Genomic DNA, 22409 nt, shown 5'->3' on the forward strand with positions numbered 1-22409 from the left:
TATAGTCTTAGAATGGCAACAATCAGCCCTCTTAAGCTTTTTAAGGTAATGTGTTCAAACGAAATGTGAATGTTTCATTTTCAGCACGAGTTTTCTCTCTTACTCAGCAACCGCTGTGGGTGCGAGTCTTGCATTATACAACTTTTAAAAGGAGGCTGGGTGGTCAAAAAATTAACCATCAGATGTATATCTAGAATTTTAAGATATGATTTGTTTAGCTATAAACTATTATCTATTTTAATAGAAAAAATCCGTAAAAAAACTTTTAAAATCTGGGTATTTTCTCTGTTTTTATGTACAGCTCTTTTTTTTAAAGGAGATCAATACAGCAAGACCATTAATCCCTCTTAAAATACAAATCATCTCTTGCATGTCAGTAAGTTTTGCATTAGTGAGGAATTTGTATGACGTAGTTGTACAGTGTACACTTACGCCAATCTCTAAAAATGTTTAACGCAGGAAAAATAATCAATACTAACAATAAACAGATTCTTTATTCAAAGAAAAAAAAACAAAATATGCTATTACCGGATAATTAAGTATAAATAATATAAAATCTACGATATAAATGTGTGAAACACAACTAAATTGCCAGATATCACATTTATGCTACCAATATCTCCTCAACAGTTCAAGAAATCTACATACAATCAAAAAAATAGAACAGAAAACTGTGTGTTTGAAGAGAACACATTTAGATTATAAAAAAAAATGTATTTGGTCAACAGAAGAGCTTAGCAGTTGAAACATTTTGCTTTTGACTTTGTTAAAAAAAATTTTAATTGAAATAATGACTTCTTAATTACACGATGAAACCTTTCATGGCTAATATTTAATGTATTTAGTTAAATAAACAAACGCTTTTAGCTATTATTCAAAATTAATCAAAAGATTTGATTTGAGATTCATTTTGAAAAATGCATGTTCATAAAAAAATCTAAAACACCAAAACTTGTGACATGAAAAAACAATACACATGTCTAATGAAAAAAAAATTAGAGCCATGTTACATTCTGAGTGTGTCAAATCAAATCTGTAAACATGCAAGAATTCAATCATGCAAAATATGTACATATTGCAAATTTTGAGTTTAAAAAATAAGATCATCCTGAAATATTCAAAAATAATTGTTGATAGACATCCATATAAAAAATGGGAAATGAAAAATAGAAACATGTTTTGAACACATTGGAAGAATATTTTTGGAGCATGTAAAAACTACAGGGCATTGTTAAAGCCATTTCAGCAATAATAAAAAAACAGTACATATATAATAAATGTTCAAAACAATGTCAATGTGTAGACCAATTAAGAAGGAATAAATTCATAAATGAAGAAATTTGTGCTTGCACTGATAGAGAACACGAATTTCTCACTAGAAATTACCATATAAAGTCATGTTAACCAGCAAACAACATCTCTGAACAAAACAATAATTGCTTGGAGATTCACAAGCTGCTTGGGTTTATTTTTTAATTGCAATAACCATTTTAGCCATTTTACAACAAAGAAGCTGCAAATACTAGTATTTCTGTGAATTATTTGGTTAATTGATAAATCTCACTTCTCTACATTGATTCCAACTCAAGGATATCACTTATTTACAGTCCAACATAAGAATAACTATGCTAAATCATTACATCAATAAAAATCTCCTCCTTCATTTTTGTCACAGCAGTTGAATTCACTTTAGTACATAAAGTACTCGAAAAATTTTGAGGTAATTGATGAGTATGAATAATTTCATTTGTTTGACTACTTTTCTCTTTGAAATTCTACACATCGGTTAGTCAGCAAGTTACCCTTATAAGCTTATAAGAACAATCATCAAGTCTGTATCTTGCTCTTGATGACGTCTTTGTCCATTCTCTGTTTAGCTGCCTCTCTCCCTTTCTTTTTCTCCTCTTCTAATGCTTTCTGCATGTCTGTGTAGTATTCAAGAGCGGCTCTCACTGGTTGAATAATGTCTTTCTACAAAATAATACACAACAAATTCTTTTATAATGCTCCAAAAAATTTCAACACCCTCTTATTATAGATCTTGTCCCAGTTCAGGAAAATAAGCATCTGATTAAATGTGTATACATGCAAGAATTTTTTTTTTTTTTTGGTGGGTGGGGGGGGGGGGGGGTGGGGGTGGGTGTTGATTTCTATTACTAAACAAGTTCGATTTGTCAGTTTATACATTCCAGCTTCTGGAATATTTCAATTATAGTTCCCTACTTTCACATACCTCAATCACAGGGAAGAGCTCTCTCAAAGCCTCAAACAAGGGAAGCAGTGCAAACTTGATAAACCCTATCTGGGAAGAAGACTTGGTCACTTTATCTCTGTCCATGAATGGCGCCACGGGTAAGCCTTCCAGTTTCTCCATGTCACTCTGTAAAATCACACACCGAAAGTTCCTTGTAGCACTGACCACAGATTGAATACATGACAATAATCTAATTGTTCATTGATGGAAAAAACAAAACTAAGTATATTATACGCAGTTTTCAGTTAAAAGTTTAAGTGTCGTGGAAAGTTTAATTGAAACTTCTGAACTGCAGAAAATAGTTCTTTTAATGTCGTACTTGAACAACAACACAACAAACATCACACAACATTTGATCAAAAATTTACTATATAAAAAAACAACAACAAAAATGTGACACTCAAGTTTGTCTAAAACTATAAACATGACATGAAAGTAAAAATCTAAATATATATTAAAAGGTAACAATTTCCAGCTTTTTTAACATAGGATTTTTGAAACTTTAAGCATTATTACTTAAGATATAGGACGGGGATATTCAGTGGGTTTTTTTTTTTTTTGAATTCAGTTAGACATTGATTAGGTTTTTTTTGGATTCAATTCTTCTAGATAAACAGTCCCATTTATCAAAAGTATATAAAAAAAATAAAGACTTGTAAGTTTACAATAAAAATCCTCAAATAATTACTGGTAAAAAGAGCAATCGGCATAGTGTATAAATTGCTGCAAAATTGATATCAAGTTGTCTTTTTTCTTGTTTTTTATCATTAATCACTGTAGTTTCATCAATATTCGTTGAATACCAATTTTTAGGAATTTCTTTGTTAAGTTAAATTAAATATATGTTCATTGATTTGCAATTTCTATTCACACTTTGTATTGATAGGGTCATTCGCCTTGAATTTGCGTATCCTTGAAACTGTGATTTTCAATTTATCCGAGAAAATTGATACCCTTGAATATTAATGAAACCACGCACTGTATAAGTATTCTGATACATCCAATCTCCTAATGTTATATAGTTTAGTGCTTTAGACCTAAAATAAATTTTGAACAAAACTGAACCAAAATCTCTAAAATTATTTGTCATCATTAGTTTGAGAAAATGCATGTTGATGTACTCCAATAAATCCCACATTATCTTCTTCTTGCTGTCATTTTAGTGGTTTGTGTGTAAAATAAATTTTGAACAGAACTGAAAAAAATCTAGAACACTAAATCAGTGCACTGAATAAAAGAATAAGCATCTAAATTTGTTGTTTACTGCCAATTAAGTCCTTACTTGTGATCACTTGGACAGTATATTAATGCTTTCGAAAGTGAATTAAAATTGTCTTTTTATTGAGTGATTTAGTGTCATATTATACCTGATTAAAAAATTCTTGAAGAAGGCATTCAAGCCACGGCTCCGCTACATCCATTGGTCGACATTCATTTGAAATGTCTGCCACTTTTAACAATATCATCAAAAGCTGGGAAAGGAAAATAGGCAAAAAAACAAATCACAAAAAACCAAAGATAACAAAAAAAACATCTAAAGAAAAAAAGTTGCATGTATCTGTAAGAAATGAATAGGGATGACAATTTACATTAAAGAAGAAAAACATCACTAATGAAAATTTGATCAGAGGCGATTCTCTCTGTAGAGGAAATGAGATACAAGAAATATGGATGCATCAAAGAGAGACAAAACAGACAATGTTGACAGCATAAAAGCTATAATCAAAATACAAGAGCAAGAGAAAAATAATAATCAGATGACAACACAAGACTGCACTGTAAAAATAATTTTCCAAACACTAAGAATCAGGATATTGTAGGAATTATGGGATACTGTTTTCGGTTTTTAAATCTACCTAAAATTAGCCTAAAATATTTGATTACCGGTACAATCTATAAAGTGAGGAGACTCAAAATTTTTCATGTGTAACCATGATTTTAACTTTTCTTTAAAATATATCACATGCATATTTCAGATTTTGTGAATGCATGAACACAGAACTATATTCATGTATATTTCAAATCTTTATCTTTCACTTACAGGTTTCTTGTTGATCAAAAGTTTGAATCAACATAAAACTGCTTTTTCATATTTCATTTGTATACATTCAAGTTTACTGGTTTAGAAATCAATAAAGACAGTGTTTCACTAAAACTCCTCGGATGATCACTGGGCACATTTAGCATTATCTCTGATCTTCAGCAAAACATAAAAACAAAAATAAAAACCACCACAAAAAAAAAAAATATAAACCAAAACACAGTCAATTCTACACAGACAGAATACGGGGTGCTTCCGCCAACCTGATTAAAAAATTCTGAAAGCAAACAATCCAGCCAAGGTTCAGCGACTCCTAAAGGTCGAGCCTCGTTTGAAATATCCGCCACTTTCATGAGTATCATCATCAGCTAAAGGTGGACAGAGGGGAAACTAAGTAAACCACCGTCATTTAATCCTGCAAGCCTAACATAGCATTGGTACTTTCTCATGAACCCGAAAAATCATGTCTTACATAGGCTATTTTTTTTTTTCAATCATAAATTGTTTGTGAATAATTTTGCAATGATGTTTCATTTCAGATACATACCAAAGATTTGTGTTCCTGACTCTTGAAGTCAAAGTTTTTCATGACTGATTTGAAATTATTGAGTATTTCGTTATGTTTGGCCATATCTGTTGCTAAAATACACCTGCAAAAGCAAAAAAATCTTTATTAATTCTAAACAAGCATTAATCTTCTAATGTATTTGGAGACCCACAATTTCTCTGGTGCTCTAATGCTTGCTAACTTCTATATGTGTCTCAATTACTGGTACATTATGAATATACTATCGCTGTGTACAGTCAAATTGTAAAAACAACAATTATTTCAAGTCGGAATACCTTAATCAAAACAAACTTATTAGACCATTTTCTTTAAAATGTTAGAACTATAAACAATATTTTTGATTGTCTTTTGAGAAATTATCTTAATAAAAAATACTGAAGCATATTAAAATATCTATATATGGCCTCTCTGTCTCCTAAGGTCAAGGGAAGGGTGAACAACCATTTGTTTCTAAAATATTAAGAATTTTTAAGCAAAACAAAATTCTTTTTACGGTAACTTTGATCATGATAATTTTACTTATTATGAGCTTGACACTACAGGAGAGAGTTTCATTCAAATTTTATTAAATTTCCAGTCTATGTATCAAGAGTTACAGCTTTTACCGGATCATTCCTTCTCGTATCCTTTTGTAATCTTCTTTGGAGACATTGCGTAGAATATTACAATGGCTTTTCTGGAGAATTTCAAAAGCGACAAAGCAGTGGTGGTTCTCCAGAGGAGAAATATCATTGTATCTCAGCGCCAGTTCTGTCTTGGCATTTATCTAATGGAAAAAAATAAAATGAAAAAAAATGGGGTTGATGTCCCAAAGATATTATGAGACACATCAAGCCGATCCCCCATAGCGGAAATATAATATCAATACTCTCAACCATCTTTTCCTGTTATATAGCCTTATATCTAATTAAAATACAGTGTACCAAGGAAAAGAGTGGATTAGAAATAGAATATGAAACGATAGTTTACCGAGATATTAAACATTTTATTAAATTTCCACACCAACGCACCACAGGATTACATTGAATTTTTAGTCTATAAACATTTTTTAGGAGGAAAATAATAGACCCTGAGACATGTATTTTTGTAATTTAAAAATAATGATCTCCAAATCAATAAAGAAATAAAAGTTAAAATCAACTAGTGATCAAACAATGGAATTTGAGAATTTGTTACATGTATCACTTAAGGACTGATAGCTGTTGGTTTCTGTCACTTTTGAGAATTATTCCCACTGCTTCTGCTGAAATTCAGAACACCTTATTTGACGAGAAACCATAGCAATACACTTGAACTTACTTGATATGCATTGTTGTACCCTGGATGATCCAAATCATGACATATTGCAGAGGTGAGTAGTATGAAAATATCAACATCATCTAGCACTGATCTGAGGTCAATTAGCCAGGTCAACCCATACATCTATAATCACACAAAATAGAAAAAAAAAAATCAAGGCTGATGAATATGGCACGCCAAATTCACAAAAATGAGATAATCATAGTTTCACAGTCGATAAACCAGGTTTTATGGTTGTTAATATAGTTTACGGACGGAAAACTAAAGTTAATGCCGTTAATCTATATTTCACATATGTAAATCATAATTAACGTGATCATCTATGTTTCAGAAGTGTGAAACTATAATTAACACTAAAAACAACTATTTGCGACTGTAAAACATGAATTTTCTGAAACTTACTTGATACTTATAGTTTTACATATGAAAACTATAGTTAACAAATCGTTAATTATAGTTTGCGGTTCGTAAACTATAGTTACCAGTCTATAAACCTAATTTATCAAATGTGAAACCATTCTACTATCACAAAAAATATATTATTTTCCTTATTCATTTTTTAAAAAATTCATATTGTTCACATGTGACATCCAACAAATTTTTCATTATATGAATAAATGATGAAATTATGAGCCTGCATGTGAACTATAAAATTGGTTGTCGCGTGTGAAAGTGTCTAATTTTAACAAAAACTACTCATAAAACATCATATAGTAACACATTTAAACAAGCATTCCATGTTTAGCTGACATCATTATGAAAAATGACATCATTTTAGTGCCTGTAGGATTTAGCTAATATCATATTTAGTACAATGCACAACATCAATAACAAAGACAAAGACATTGAAAATATTTTCAATTTTGCAGTCAAATAATGCCAATACTGTATCTTGTTCTTTCAAAGCTAAAATTAATGGATGGTTGTTTTTTTTTTTTAACTGAATGGTTTTTCATTGCAAAAAAAATCATTTCTGAGAATTTAAGGAAAATCTGAAGGTTAATTTGTTAACAACCCATGGCTAGCCTCCTTAAGCAAAACATATTTGTATAGCTCCGTATCATATTATCAAATTACTGGTACTGAAATAACTTTTCTCAACTCTTTATTTTTTAACTTACCATTTGGGCTACCATAAAACAGTGTTTGAAATTATGAAAAGGCACTTGATTGTAGTTCTTGTATATCTCATACAGCCATTGGTGTAAAACATTCATCTACAAAAAAAAGGAAATTTTTTTAATGAAAAGTGCATTAAAATTTTATTTGATATTTTTAAATCATGTTTTACAACAATAATTATCATCTTAAAGAAAAACAAACACAAAAATATGTAAAGGACTATATATGATAAGGGCCTAAAATGGCCCCCTAAAATGAACATCATCATTTTACTATCATTCTTTGTTTTCTTAGTACAGATATGTATGTGATGTGTTTACATAATATTCATTTTGGTTCAAGTGCCCACAATTTAGATATATGACATTGTAAAGACAACCTTTTCCCGCCATTTTTGCATTTTTAGCTTAAAACAGCTTGTTTTCAAGCAGTTTTTCCTTCCGAAAACATAGAGCGCATTCTTGAACAAATAAAATATTTTAATCAGAGATGTATCTAGCCAAGACTAATAAGTGACAAAAAAAATTTCCTTGTTCAAGCATGCGCTCTATATTTCCCATTCGTAAATAGATAAGAAAAATGTCAATTTTTGGCTGATTTTGATTGAATTATAGAAATGGCGTCACTTCTGACGTCATATACTGCCAGTGAGTGCAAATAAATCAAATAAATAGATGAAAAATATATTTTATATCAACTCTTCTAAAAAATTAGTTAACATTTTATTGTACCCGAAACACTTAAAAAATGGCGAATTATGGGGGCCAAATTTAACTCTTATCATATATAGTTCTTTAATGCAAATAAAAAAAATCAATAATTTTAGGATTGTAAATTGGCACATTTGAAAAAGTAAATCCTTTTGGATCAATAAATGCCAAATCTTCAATAAAACAAATTTAAAAATAAAACAAACATTTAAATAATTAATAGCAAGCATTTATTTTAGTACCCTAGCAGATACAGTACTTTCTAACATTAAATTCATAACTTGCCTTAAGATATTACATCAATTTAAATCTATATATATTAGGTCACATCTCTTGAGGATAATTTGAGCAATTCCCCTCTACATAAATAATCAACCTGATATCGAAGATATAGAAATTTTCAAATAATGGAATGCAATAATGTACGTCACAGAGATAAATTAATCATGCCTCAAATCACCAAGTCAATTCAGTTTCTACATGCAAGCATGCATTATAAAGAATGCCCTAGACACAATACTTTTTTTTTTCTTTTAAATCCAGAAGTTTTCTATCATTATTAATCAAGTATATTCTAGATCACTATTTGACTTTCATGAGGTGAAAAAAATAAGCCGATATGCTGTGACGTCAATAGCATAAAGTATAAAACATAAAAAGTATTAATTTGTTTGTCCCCGAGCAGAAAGAGACGCAATCAATTTCCAGTTAAATCTTCTGAGCTTGCTACACTAATCGGTGTATTCCCTTTTTCTGGCTTATCAATTAAGAGAGTTTGAAGAAAAAATATCCCATCAAATAACAGGTTACAAGACAAAAGCAAAGAAAAGCTAGCCTTTAATCTGCCTACAGACAACTATAAATATTGAGATTGGATACTGGAACAGACAGGAACTAAAATGCTGGTTTCTCCCTTTTATTACAGTACAGTTTAATTAACTCAAAACAAGCACCTGCACAACTCGAATAACAGTATCGAAATAAAGTGTATTTTAAATGAAATTTTTTTCGCTCAACGATTTATTAAAGCTTATAAATGTATTATCTAACATTCAGTGGATAACTCTTGCTTGCATAATTACAAAGATCAACAATCTTTGCCAATTTTTACCTTACCCCCCCCCCCCCCCCCCAAGCATCCCTCCCCTCCATCTTTAATCCAATATGTCTTTCAAAAATCTTTTATACTTTGGATAAATTCCTTTTTTCCATTTCACTGGCAATTCAACAAGTAATGTGAAATACAAAGTAATTGTTTTATTTAATTTATAAAAGTAACCAACCAGACAAATTTTTAATTTTTAAACATTAAATAAGTGTAAATGTTATAACTGCATTTTCCTTAATCAATATGCAATTTGGACAAACTACAGTTGAATTTCGCTATCTTGAACATTGATATCTCGAATACAATGGATATGTCAAAGTGATTTGCAATCCAAACCATTTATTTTTTTAAGTATTTTACCCTCGATATCTCAAATACTAGGATATCTTAAAGTTTTTAAACTATTCCATCGAAGTTCGCGATAACGAAGTTTGACTGTACCATAAGTTTCACTGTGACAGTGAAATTATTAAATTTTAAATTTGTATGCATCGAAATCATAACACGGTGAGAAAATTCGTCTATAAAATAACCTCTATGTTAAACTTTGAGACGAGATCTAGGTCTATGTACATTTGCCGCAACAAGATAATCATTTTTTTCACTAAATTTTAAATTTGCATGCATCTAAATCATAACAACACGGTGAGAAAATTTGTCTATATAATTACCTCTATGTTAAACTTTGAGACGAGATCTAGGTCTATGTACATTTGCCGCAACAAGATGATCATTTCTGGATCGTCCCATTGCCAGTTATCAAAGGTGGGCTTCCGTAGATACTCCCTCACCTCATCTGTTACCTGGACTTGACTGAAATCAAACAAAAAACACAATTACTAAATCGAGGAATTAATATCTGCGTAAAATTGCCAGAAGCATCCTTTGCGGATTTTAAAATCTCGCCATTATTATCTGAGAGTTCAGAACTACAAGAAATAAGGAGAAAAGTTCCACGTTCGCGGTTTTATATTCTTACGATTTGATACAAACCAGCGGGATCGGGGAATTAAGTACTCGCGTAATATAAGGAATTTACAGTATATTCATTTCCACAGGAATAATTTCATTCACAATCCTCCCATACATGCTGCATTTCATTATAAATTCTTTCATATACACATCCCTTACATGTATGTGTATATATTTCTTCAACATAATCTGGCTCGGAATGGGAATAGCATGTAATCATTAAATGGATTAAACTAGAAATATGTCCATAGGACATGAATGCTAGTCATTAGTCCCTAATGGTACATTTGTATTGGACTGAACATGAAAAGAAATAAGCCTTTTGCAACAGTCAGAGTTAAAAGGTAAAATATGATGAAAGAGGGAATATATATACTAGCTAGTACAATGTACTAGTTTATGGTTTGTTTGCTGTTGTTTGTTTGTTTTTCTTTTTTTCATTTTTTCTAGCCAATCAGCAAAGTTAAATTTGATGAAAAAGTATTGAACAATCCGAGACACAATAAGAGATCACAGTCAAGGTATTAGGAGAGATCAATTTCAATTAAAGAATAATAAAAAGTTTATTAATTGCCATCATACATACAAGTGTTCGATAAAAAATATTATCAATAGAACAGCTTGTATGAAACCAAGCTATTAAATACAAAGTGTGATGACTATACTATGTAAGGTGGCTATACACATGTAAAGCATACAAATTAATAGATATTTTTATTTTATAATTATACATGTACCTATTTACACTAAAAAACATGTGTAACAGGGTATATGTAATGTGTGCTATAGAAGCCAGCCATAGACACTAAAAACATGTGTAACATGGTATATGTAATGTGTACTATAGAAACCAGCCATAGACACTAAAAAACATGTGTAACATGGTATATGTAATGTGTACTATAGAAGCCAGCCATAGACACTAAAAAACATGTGTAACATGGTATATGTAATGTGTACTATAGAAGCCAGCCATAGACACTAAAAAACATGTGTAACATGGTATATGTAATGTGTACTATAGAAGCCAGCCATAGACACAAAAAACAAGTGTAACATGGTATATGTAATGTGTACTATAGAAGCCAGCCATAGACACTAAAAAACATGTGTAAAATGGTATATGTAGTGTGTACTATAGAAGCCAGCCATAGAAACGTGTTACATTGTACATGTTATGCACTGTATTATAGAAGCCAGCCGTAGTCTCTATGAACTTAAAATGAAATTCTACATTTTGTTGTCTGCCCACTAAACATTAAATACGATAATGTACATGTACGAGGGTTGTCCCAAAATAGCGTAGACAAGTGGCGTTATTCAGTTAATCGAAGACGAAGGAAGATAAAATTTGTGCCACAAAGGGTTCAAGAAATTTGCATTCAAATAATGTTTAAAAATCAAATATTGTTTGAGATTAAATTAGTGAAATAAAAGCATGTTAGATCAGAAATTCGACATGCGGCGCATTGTCAAAATCAAAAAGTTAAAATCAACATAATGAAATGAAAATTGCGAGGAAAAGTACTTTTCGAATAAAAAAATTCAAATAAAACATACATTGATATTTGATAATAATTCTATTATTTACTCAGAAAATGTTTTGGCTATAACAAAACTTTTAAATATTTTATAGCGCGTTTTGTGACAAGTTGAAAAGTTAACTCGTAATAAAATGACGATGTCAGCGTTTAAGGCGGCGCAGCAGTAACTGATACAATTTTGTAAAGACCATGAAATAAATCCTAAACGGCTTTGGAAGTAAACGAAATTAACAAAATCGATTAAAAATGCGTTTTGTGAATAAGTAGTTAAACAACATTGAAAATATTTGAACAATTATGATGACAATAAGTGGAAAAAAGAAACCCCGAACGATATCAATGGACGTCAAAATGCTGAACGACACATTTCGGCAAGACGGACGTTAAACAACAAGTAATACAGGGCAAGTTTGGAGCTGACAGATCGTTTGTACTAAGAAAATATTTAAAAAAAACAAAACTAGAAATATATGTTGAATGTGCACTCAAGTGACTTGTTCAAAGATAATATATATATATAAGACTTTTTCGGAATTAAAACGTAAATGTTATCGTAAACGATGTGGAGGGTTTAGCAACAACGTAAAACTGGAAATTTTCGACGTCGCACTTTGCGCCGCCTGACAAAACTTGTTGTTACTAATTATTAATTTTCTCGAGAAATAAATAAAGTACAGATTTGAATTTTTCAGTATTGTTTGCCAAAGAGTCATATGCATTGAAGAAAACATAGAGGTCTAATGAAATTGCAGTGAACAGATTATAAATTATGTGTCCTGTCTATGCTATTTTGGGACAACCCTCGTACTTTAGGCACTGAAAAAGACCTCTGATCACACCCTTTCCTTACAAATGCATGTACCAGTCACTGCTTCTTTGTGTAATCAGGATTAACACCAAAGCCCTATTACATGTATATCCTTGTTAAATACTTATTAATAGGTAAACATACTAATATCTAAATCACCTGTTGTCCATTTAAATTATTCGGATCATTTGTACATAGAAGAAATCAAAGACTCATAATTTAATTGTGTCCAACTTCACAATATTTCAAGCATCACTATTTGATAACATAGCTCGCAACACTTGATCTCGAGTCTTAATTTGAAGTAAGATTGATTGATGATGTCATAATGCCTTAATTGATGCCTTGGAATGAAAACAGGAGACGATACTGGCACTGGCATATGAACAATGCCAATGTAATCATTGACTGCAGTATACACGAGAATACATGTATTCAAAACACTGTCCTACAGTTTATTCTGTCACACTGAGTCATATCATCCTGTACAAATTGCTAGTAAAGTCTTATATATGGTGTTCAAAGACAAGAATATATCTTTTCATATATCAAGAGAAGGATGTGTGTTCTATTTTCATGACCTAGCTGGCGCTCTCTAGCTTGTTTAATCATTTACATTCTTTTTCTATGAGAAAATAGACACCGAAATGAAATTAATAAAAAAATATATATATATATATATGATTAATTCAGTCTGGAACAACTGCCTCTAGTCCGTACACAAAAGGCTGCATGGTCCAATATTAATGAGAAGAAACTTTAACTGCAATCTAATATTTCACCTAAAATTCCAACTTTAACTGCCATTTAATACTTCACCCAAAATTCTTTGGCATGTCATACTTAAATAATTAATCTTATGTCATTTGTAATGCCCACTTTTAGAAAGATTTTTGCAATTTTCGAATCTCTTATATTTTCATAAATTTTGTTTCAAAAAGGAAGAAAGTCAGGGAGGATTAAAAGGGGGGGGGGGGGGGGGGGGGGGGTAAAGGATTCTCATTTAATGTACATTTGTGACACTGCATATAAATACACATTTGATGATTTGTATGTTCCTTTTATATTCAAGTGAGGACTTGTGCAATGGGAAGTACAGTGTATTTTGATTTTGTTAATGAAGATTCCATCTACATGAAAAAGTAATAATATATCAATGTATGAAAACCCTGATCAAACTTCTATCAAATGCTCATCTAATTCACAAAAACATAGTGATACTTTATGCCTATAATAGTATTTTCAGCAATGTTTAATATATTCATCAAACACGAGCTGATGCGTTACAATATAGCCAGATTCTTCAGAACACATCTTGATTAGTGATAACATTAAGGAGTCCATTAACACTCAGGAAGTGCTTACAAATTGCTTCTCTGGCCAATTCACTTCAATTATTGGATTTACAAGAGAAATCTATTATTTTCTTGGTGAATCCCTTCTCTAGAAGCCGGAGGTGCATCTTTTTTTTTCGCATTAATTCATCAGCCTCAACCCATTAGAGCTCAGCTTGTCAATAGATTAAAGGAGACCCTTTTTCATGAGGCCTAGCTTCCCTATCATTAACAAACTCAATACTCTTTGTATCTCTATCAAAGTCTGCTGCTTGCAGTATCACTATCAAAGCCAGCCCCTCATTTACATGTTGACAAAATGTCACTTTTGAAAAAGAAAAAAAAACCACCTGACAGGTTTTGGACAAAAACTCTATATTTTTTCTTTCAAATTTAAAGGGGAAATAAGTTTTTCCAGGAAAAAATGTACGATATCAATCCATCAGGAACAGGACGACCATCTGATAATAAAACTGTTATTAGTATCTACCGTGCATCATTACTGACAGAAAAACATCTCCTCTGACCTGTAATTTCCATATCAATGATCTGGCCAATAAACTTGTAGGACAAAGTACTTGTACCAAACAAATATGGTGTCTATTTACATGACCCCCCCCCCCCAAAAAAAAAAAAAAATTACCATTACACAGATAGAGTCATTAATAGTGTGGTTGTCTGTTAATTTGTATTAAAATCTATAATATGTATTAATTAAAAACACACTTAAAACTATTTAATTAACAACACTATTTAATTAATTATATTCAAAACTGGATTTAAATGTATCATCTAATACATGTACCTGGTAATATACAATACTATCATTTTTTTTTTTATAAAAATGGTATACGTAGTAAACATTTCAGAAGCATGATTTTGTTTATGTTCATGCACCATAATGTCAAACCGCTGTCACTGAATACTCCAAACAAAACAACCAGTCTCTGTACTTTAAAAGCACCCAGCCTTTCATTCGTTTTCTCACTATCCACAAGCTTAAGCCTCATTGTTCTCTCATCTTACAATCAATATTATGATCACTTGTTTTTCTTGCATAATCTTTGTCAGCCTTTTTTCACACAAGCTATCCACAATTACTGAATAAAAAGGATGAAATCTGATACATTTAATATGATCATAAAACCATTCACACTCAAATAATCTGTGATTCACACGAAATGCTTTTCATTTTCCATGACATATTGTCTGTGAAGTATTGATTTTTTTTTATTTGGAGTAAACATTTAGTGAATTGTAAAAATTCAAAGATTCATGCCATTGAAATTTTGTTTAAAGACTCTTACATGACGCCTAAATTTGGGAATTTGACTCTGTGAATTTAATAAATTTGATTTTTCCAGGGGTGGTCCAGACTTCCTGACCCCCCCCCCCCCTCTAGATCCATGCATGTTTCTTTTATCTCAACATCCTTAAAAAAATGCCCCTAAAAATGAAAACTCTATAAAATGCTTCTGCTTTCACATTTCACAAGCTGAACATTTTAATTGATTCCTACCTGATCTTCTTGAACTTTTCAAAGACCATTCTGTTGTGTTCTTCGGTTTTTTTTATGGACTGGGTTTTGTCCCAGAATGGTTTGAGTGACGTCCCGCAGGAGATATCTTTGAAGAGACCTAACCAGCTCAAATGGTCCACACCCTGTAAAACAATTGGCAGTGAATACATGAAACAAGAGGTTTTGGGATCTCTAAGGAGAGAGTGAGGTTTAACTGTTGATTGATTCCATTATGCCTCAAACATTGATATTATAGCATGGTCCCTTATGTGAACTTGTTCCACCATATTTGGTCAATATTTATTCCAACATTAATTTGGTGAATATAACTTCACTATGAAACTTAAATAATGACCATGAAGTTTGCATGGAAACCATGATAGTCACGTATAAACAGAATATGTTGCTCTCAGATCAATACATAGTTTTTGTTTTTTTATAAAATGTGAGCAGTACGAATTTATATGCATAGAAAAATATATTCTAAAACTAAAATAAAATGATGTAAAAAAAAAAAAAAAAAAAAAGCCAGTGACATAACTGTAGATTTATAAAGAAAAATGTCAAAATTTTATACTGCCTACAAATATTTATGAAAGAAATAGGTTGCCATCTTACTTCCAATTTCTCCCGCAAGTGCTCCACTTTGTGTTTTAGCTCTCCTACCACAGGAGGAATTTCACCATTTTCCACAAAGACTTTCTTCTCCAACATTTCTATCCTGTAGTACAGAATTATGAAAAAAAAATTTGTTTACAGCAAAATTTAGAGATGCTGTAACTGAAAGAGAGAGAGAGAAAGAGAGAGAGAGAGAGAGAGAGAGAGAGAGAGAGAGAGAGAGAGAGAGAGAGAGAGAGAGAGAGAGAGAGAGAGAGAGATTGTGTGTGTGTGTGTGTATGTGTGTGTTACATTTCATTCATAACATATACTTTACCATGCATGTACAGGTTACACAAGTTGGTATTTGCCATATTATTATTCTATATCCATACATCACACACCCCTCAAAAGAGAGTTGACATTTGTAAATAATTCAATTAAAAGTTTAGAATTGTTTGTACTGGTTATATATGAATGGATACCTGGTAACCTCTAAATTAACACAAATATAACTATAGTAAGTGTAACTGAAACATATTAGCGGTCAAAGCAGCTCAATTCTCTGTCAGGGAAGTGTCCATATTGCTAAATCATATGTACATGTATTACGTCATATCAATTATTTCATCTGTATAATTACATATGAATGTCTTAACCTTTCTTTAGTATTTTCCAAAAGCTGTATAAATTGTACATATAACATCTATTAACAAGAAAAAATGAATTTCACAGATACCCTGACAAAAATCTGAAATGATGTTTTTTGATATCCTTCCAAACAGGTTGTTTGATTGTTGAGTCTGCCTTTCACTCAGTATATTATTGTATAGTTCTTGATAAAAATAGGTTACCTGGATTCCAAATCCTTGATCACTACCCCAAACTGCGTTGCCAAGACATTGTCTAAAACAAGATAAACAGATAAATTCAGTATCAGGGAAAAAACAGCATTTAACCTGGTATCGCGTAAACACACTAATTCACATGCATGGATACAATTTTCCCTTTCAAGATTATGATACCTCCAGGAAATCTATCTTTATTAACGAAAATGTAAGGTTTTCAATTTATAAATGTCAATTAAAGATAAATATGGTGTATCTGGGCTAAATATCTTTAATATGTGAAATTGAGTGCACATACAGTTCTGTTTTCAAAATTAAACTTTTCATTGAAGGGAGGACCCCAATACATGCCTTCTGCCATGGTAATTTACCTACACATATCCTTTCATGTTAATCTGAACGAAACATTAGTTTTTAACACACACTTGACATAAGAATGGTATATAACTTTGTAATTTTTATTGTCTAACATACTCTTTAATACATGTACTGTAATTTTTACATGATCCATGAATTCACTTATTCTTTTGATCAGTGTATGTATAATTTTAAACCATTTGTTGCAATAGCAATGTAGATGGAACAAATAATCCTAAGGAAGCATGCAGAAGTGCACCAACTGCATATTGATTAATGTTAGTATTGCACTCTGCAAGGTACACTGGGTGAGGTGCAAACAAGTGGGTGGCAAGCATGCTCAAAACTCCAGCATCTCCTGCCTTGGATCATGAAATTTATTGCTCTTGTCTGCAAATTTAGATGTTGTTGGCATTTGAAACATTGATACCGCTGTATATTTACTTTATTACTGCTTAAACCAATAATCTACAGAATTCCCGAGTGTAGCATTACATAAATCACCATCTATAAAAGCTTGCATCTTCTTGTGCCGCTATATGAAATAATCATTCTGTGCAACAGAATTTATCCTTCCAGCCACTCCTTTCTGTATAAACTACTGACTTTTGTATCTTATAGTTTGTCTCAGTACTCAGACCAGATATTGAAAACCAATTAAAAAATATAAAGCCATTCGTTTAAGCCCATGCACAACAACTGCTTGAAAAAAAAAAATCATATAAAAATTCATGACAAACCTATTTGCATCATGTAGTATGGGAAACCTTCAGAAATCAACATCATATTCAAAAAACAATCACCGTTTTAAAATGTTGATATTAAATGTACAAAATATGACAATAGAATGCATTTCAAAAATAAAGATTAAAATTTTCAAATTATCCCATGCAGTTACCAAACTCATGACTTGCAGTTCAGAAGCTAATGCCTTAACCAAAAGTGCATTATGCTGCTATAGACATCAAGATAATGAAAGAATAAATGCACAAAGTTACAGTATATATATACTACTCATGTATTGTTTAATTCAAATTAAAGTGCAATGTACGTCGCTATATGGAGGTGTTCAACGCCTCTTCAGGCATTCAATGACACAAATCAACCATCTAGTTTTGATATCCTTACCATTACAGTGGAGGGCAACCACTTCCAGTTTGTATCTGGTGTCGGGGGTGTTCTCGGGTAACTTGGGCGAGATGTTTATAAGGTTACCCTTGGTGTTATATAGCTTCAGAATGTCATCACTGTTCGCCTCAGCAGCTGCCCGAAATGTGTCTGTCAATATAAACAAAAAAATTCCCTGTATGTTTTCTTTGACAGACTATATAACATACATCTAGTAATTTTCACAATTATCTAATTTTTGCTTCTTTAGCGATTTTTTTCATATCGCAAATTATTGAAAACAGCAAATTATATCCTGCATAATTTTCTATAAGAAGCTTTTCAAAGCTCAAAAAATGACTGACACATATTTTCCCCATTTCTGCAAATTTTATGACACAATATAAATGTAATGGATATAAGGTATATATACTGGTGGTTATTTCATTTTCTTTAGGGATACTTTATTAAGATTAACATATGATTTATTTGAAATTTTGCCAGACATGTTGCCAATGATCAAAGGCCAAGGGCAACATTTCTGTCTTCAGGTCCAACAAATCACATGTTGCCCTCATACCCAGTCAATAACTTTATTATGTATTGTATTGTATGGGCCATATTCTTCAATCAAAATTAATGTTGTAAACCAAGTAAATTAATAGTGTATAGCTAGGTCATATACTTTAATAATGTTGAATTGGTTTTATCTATGAATTTTTGTGAATAACAACCAATGTTTTGGAGGGTCATATTCTAGGTTCATGAATCAACATGAATGGTTGCATAGTGGTACCCATAGTGAACTATACGTGATTTGTAAAGTCAGTTCCATGCATGCATCCTCATTTCTGGTGCAAGTACTTTAGCCTTGAACTCTTTTGTTTGTACAATATCAGAATCGTGAGACCTTTCTGATTGATCATGCTGTTACAGCTTGGAGGGTTTGAACATAAAAACCAATATTATGACTTTACTACAGCACACTCAAACACTTTAAATAACTATATACCTATGTCATTGTCATTTCTTTCAGACTCTAACAATCAATAATTTCTAAAGTCAATATTGACCTTATAAACTAAAATGAACATGTTCAAATACTGCGAGAGAGGCATACATGAACATTTGGAAAGGCATTAAAAACATCAATTACCTGAATAACTTTATAACCCAGCAAACTGCTTCATGACTGAGGCTAAATTTTGGTAACTATTTAAACTTGTTGAATATTGAATACTGGTACAAATGTCCCTGGCATATATGTACTATGAATATGACTACATTAATTTCCTTCAAATAGTCTGTTTATCAAATTACAAATCTCTCTTTTTCTCCCTTCATTTTTCAGCAAGTGTACGTAGTGGCTAGGAGTGAATTATATAGAAAACTTGAAACATTATTTTCTTTGCATTCCCTTAGAAATCATACAATAGTTACCTTCACTCCATTTACAGGAATTATATTTTTTTTTTTATCATGGACAATGATTGAAACATAGAAGTACCATTAAACATTGTCATTTTAAAAAACTCAGTTTAAAAAACATGATTTTTTATTTTATTTACCTTAAATTCATGATCTGATTCAAACAATTTTTCTGACTATCAAGCAATTGAAGCTTTATTTGTTATGCATCATTAAATGTCTAGAGAATTAATATCCTAGTTTTGAGAATTCTGTTGGTCTCTTCATTCACTACTTCATTAATTATATACCGTCATAAAAAATCAATAAATATGAGTGATATATGTATATAGATACTCTTATTTCATGGGGAACCAAAAAATGTTTTTCTATAAAATTATTATCTCCTCCACCGATGAAATGATTGACTGCGTTAATGACCCTACCTATTTCCTAAAGTGAAGTCAATACTATGCAGGGGAGATTTTTTCTCCCCCTTCGTTCTTCGCATTGATTATCAAGATTTGGGGGGGGGGGGGGATCTCTCTAAGTTAGCTAAGATACCAAGGTTAAGACTGGGTGTCCTGAGGACTTGTACTGATTATAGTGTTTTCATAACCCCACAAGAAGCACTTATCAAGGACATTTTTCACTCCCCCCTGAATTAATTAAAGAACAAAAGATAGTGGATTACTGATCGTGTTTACCCGCACATCAAGCATTTGTCTGATTATGACATGCTACACTTGAAATAGAAAGAAATGTGCCCACCTCCAAGCCCCCCATCAATACATCAAGATCATATCAACAATACGATATCTTGGGAATCTTTAACATAGTACGACCCAAATGGATATAAAAAACTGTTGTTGTTGGGTTTTTTTTTATTTTAGAGTTGAATGTAAAATAATCTCTACATTTCTAACAAAAAATATTATTATCCCTGCCTTTTTTTTTTTAAATTATTTATATAGAGGACAACAGAAATAAGTAAAATCAAAACAATGTTGAAAATTGCAATATGGGCTATCATCTATGTAAAAACAGTTTAACTGTGTTAAAAAATAAGATAATGAATAGGCTTATAATGAAAATAAAATATAGGCCCATTTTGAAAAATTTGTGGTAATAAATACCATATCATGCGTAACTTATATAAACATTTTTTTTCTCTTTTCCATTCAATTTGACACGAGCGTTATTTGTAAATCTTGCCCTCAGCTGTACACCCCAAAACAACGTTCCATTTGCGCGAAATTTGACAGCAAAAGATACGATTTTGACATGTTGGAATGTGTCTACGGTAATATCTTAGCTCGTACAGGTCACTGTCAACAAAAAATCAAACCAGAAATATGCATTGACAGTGGTGTTCATTCTACGTGCACACTCTCCCTCATTTTGACAAGTGTACATAAATATACAGCTTACCACGCGAGAGCAATTTACCTTTCAATTCATCTGCCGTGTCGTCCGACCTGAATTCAGCCTGTTCGGGCTTTCCATCCACTGTAAAATATACAACCTTCGTTGCCATATTCCTGTGCAAAGTTAATATCAATCAGTGACGAGCATATCGATACACGGATGCTGCCGATCATCACATCTTACGAGAAAATGTACGTTGTCAGTGAAGGCTGTGAGTGTGAAGTGAAAGAGAACCGAACGGAGAGATAAAACCTAATCCGAATTTTCTCGCGACTGTGATTATCATATTTATTTACTTTGAAAGTTTTTATTCGTTTGTCAATAAGATTAAATATAAAATAAAATACTTATTAATTTAAACTTTTAAGTCGTCAATGTATACAGATATATCGATAAAGTTTAAAAAGATATGTTTTGTTTACGGAATCGAGATTTACAATTATCCCATTCCGCTCGATTGACGTCATATGATAATAAGAGCCTTTCTTGACATATATATGTGTGATGTACACAGAAAGTTTTTAAATGACCAGAGCCGTCGACAAATAGAGTATTTAATTGTGTTCAATATTTTCACGGTCTGTGTATTGTATGAAATATAATGAAAACGCGTACATTGTTCGAGCGGTTCAGTAAAAGGTAATGAAATTGCTGATATAAAAATATGCCAAAGATCACAGAATATCTTGAATTCTTTTCCTTTTAATAAATTAACAAGAGTTGGTTACTGATGCAAATATTTACATAATGAAAAGGAATTCTGCTATAAAAATTTAAATTGAAAATGAAGGTCGAATTTATTGAATAACCTATTTTAATTCAAAAGCCAAGTACGCGCGCATTCTTATAATTTTAAAGAATATATATTTGCCAGTAGGCCTATACTAAAATAATTTTGCCATGTTCAGAGGGCATCGGGAATAAGATATATTATAACGTAACGATCATAGAATAAACACATTAATGATTCAAAAGCAATACTTGAAATATTAATAAAAGTAAACTTTAACAGAAAATGGCAGAAATGGTGTTTTTTTTTTTAAGTAATAAGCTGGTCAAACATTTAGATTTTTTGTTTTGTTTTGTTCTGGTTTTTTTCTTATCCCTCCCCTTTTGAAAATCCTGTTAGTTTTTAACTCATTTAATAGAAACCCCAGACATTTTGAACACATACCACACTTGTTCTGTTTTTAGCTACAATTATTCAGCCTTTCCATCTCTGGCTTCAGTCTCTTATTTGATATTATGTAAATACTTTCCTTTTTTTTTCACATATCTTTACAAATGTTAATTATTTCTATATCAAGTACAACAATGTTATTTCATTTCAGGTGCACCCTTTCCTCTCTTCATACCGTTTACCTATCTGATTTCTCTTCTTAGTTC

At 31.4% G+C, this 22409-nt stretch overlaps 1 protein-coding gene across 3 annotated transcripts; it reads right to left on the bottom strand.

Moving 5' to 3' along the window:
• Window positions 1-475: 475 nt before the first annotated feature.
• On the bottom strand, window positions 476-21262 carry LOC105321830 (high affinity cGMP-specific 3',5'-cyclic phosphodiesterase 9A). Of its 3 annotated transcripts, none has more exons than XM_011420290.4 (14): window positions 21045-21262; window positions 18210-18359; window positions 17822-17848; window positions 16731-16782; window positions 15898-16000; window positions 15280-15422; window positions 9774-9915; window positions 7284-7379; window positions 6163-6285; window positions 5469-5629; window positions 4843-4945; window positions 4559-4663; window positions 2234-2380; window positions 476-1971 (listed from the first exon to the last, which is right to left on the bottom strand). In XM_011420290.4, the coding sequence occupies exons 1-14, from the start codon at window positions 21130-21132 to the stop codon at window positions 1828-1830; spliced, it is 1584 nt and encodes a 527-aa protein (XP_011418592.1). In that variant the 5' UTR covers window positions 21133-21262; the 3' UTR covers window positions 476-1827. The 3 variants fall into 3 exon arrangements, with proteins under 3 accessions (XP_011418592.1, XP_011418591.1, XP_011418593.1); XM_011420289.4 differs by lacking the exon at window positions 4559-4663 and adding an exon at window positions 3622-3726 and having other exon boundaries at window positions 21045-21261; XM_011420291.4 differs by lacking the exons at window positions 4559-4663; window positions 17822-17848 and adding an exon at window positions 3622-3726 and having other exon boundaries at window positions 21045-21260.
• Between the last annotated feature and the right edge of the window lie 1147 nt (window positions 21263-22409).

This window comes from Magallana gigas, chromosome 3 (genome assembly GCF_963853765.1).
Source record: "Magallana gigas chromosome 3, xbMagGiga1.1, whole genome shotgun sequence".
Lineage (NCBI taxonomy): Eukaryota > Metazoa > Mollusca > Bivalvia > Ostreida > Ostreidae > Magallana > Magallana gigas.

Excerpts from the sequence above, each read along its gene's own strand:
- LOC105321830 (XM_011420290.4), bottom strand. The coding sequence starts at position 21,132 with ATGGCAACGAAGGTTGTATATTTTACAGTGGATGGAAAGCCCGAACAG. Across the intron at positions 16,783-17,821 it reads ATACTACATGATGCAAATAG|ACAATGTCTTGGCAACGCAG; the intron begins GTTTGTCATGAA and ends ATCTTGTTTTAG. Across the intron at positions 7,380-9,773 it reads TCTCAAAGTTTAACATAGAG|ATGAATGTTTTACACCAATG; the intron begins GTAATTATATAG and ends TTTTTTTTGTAG.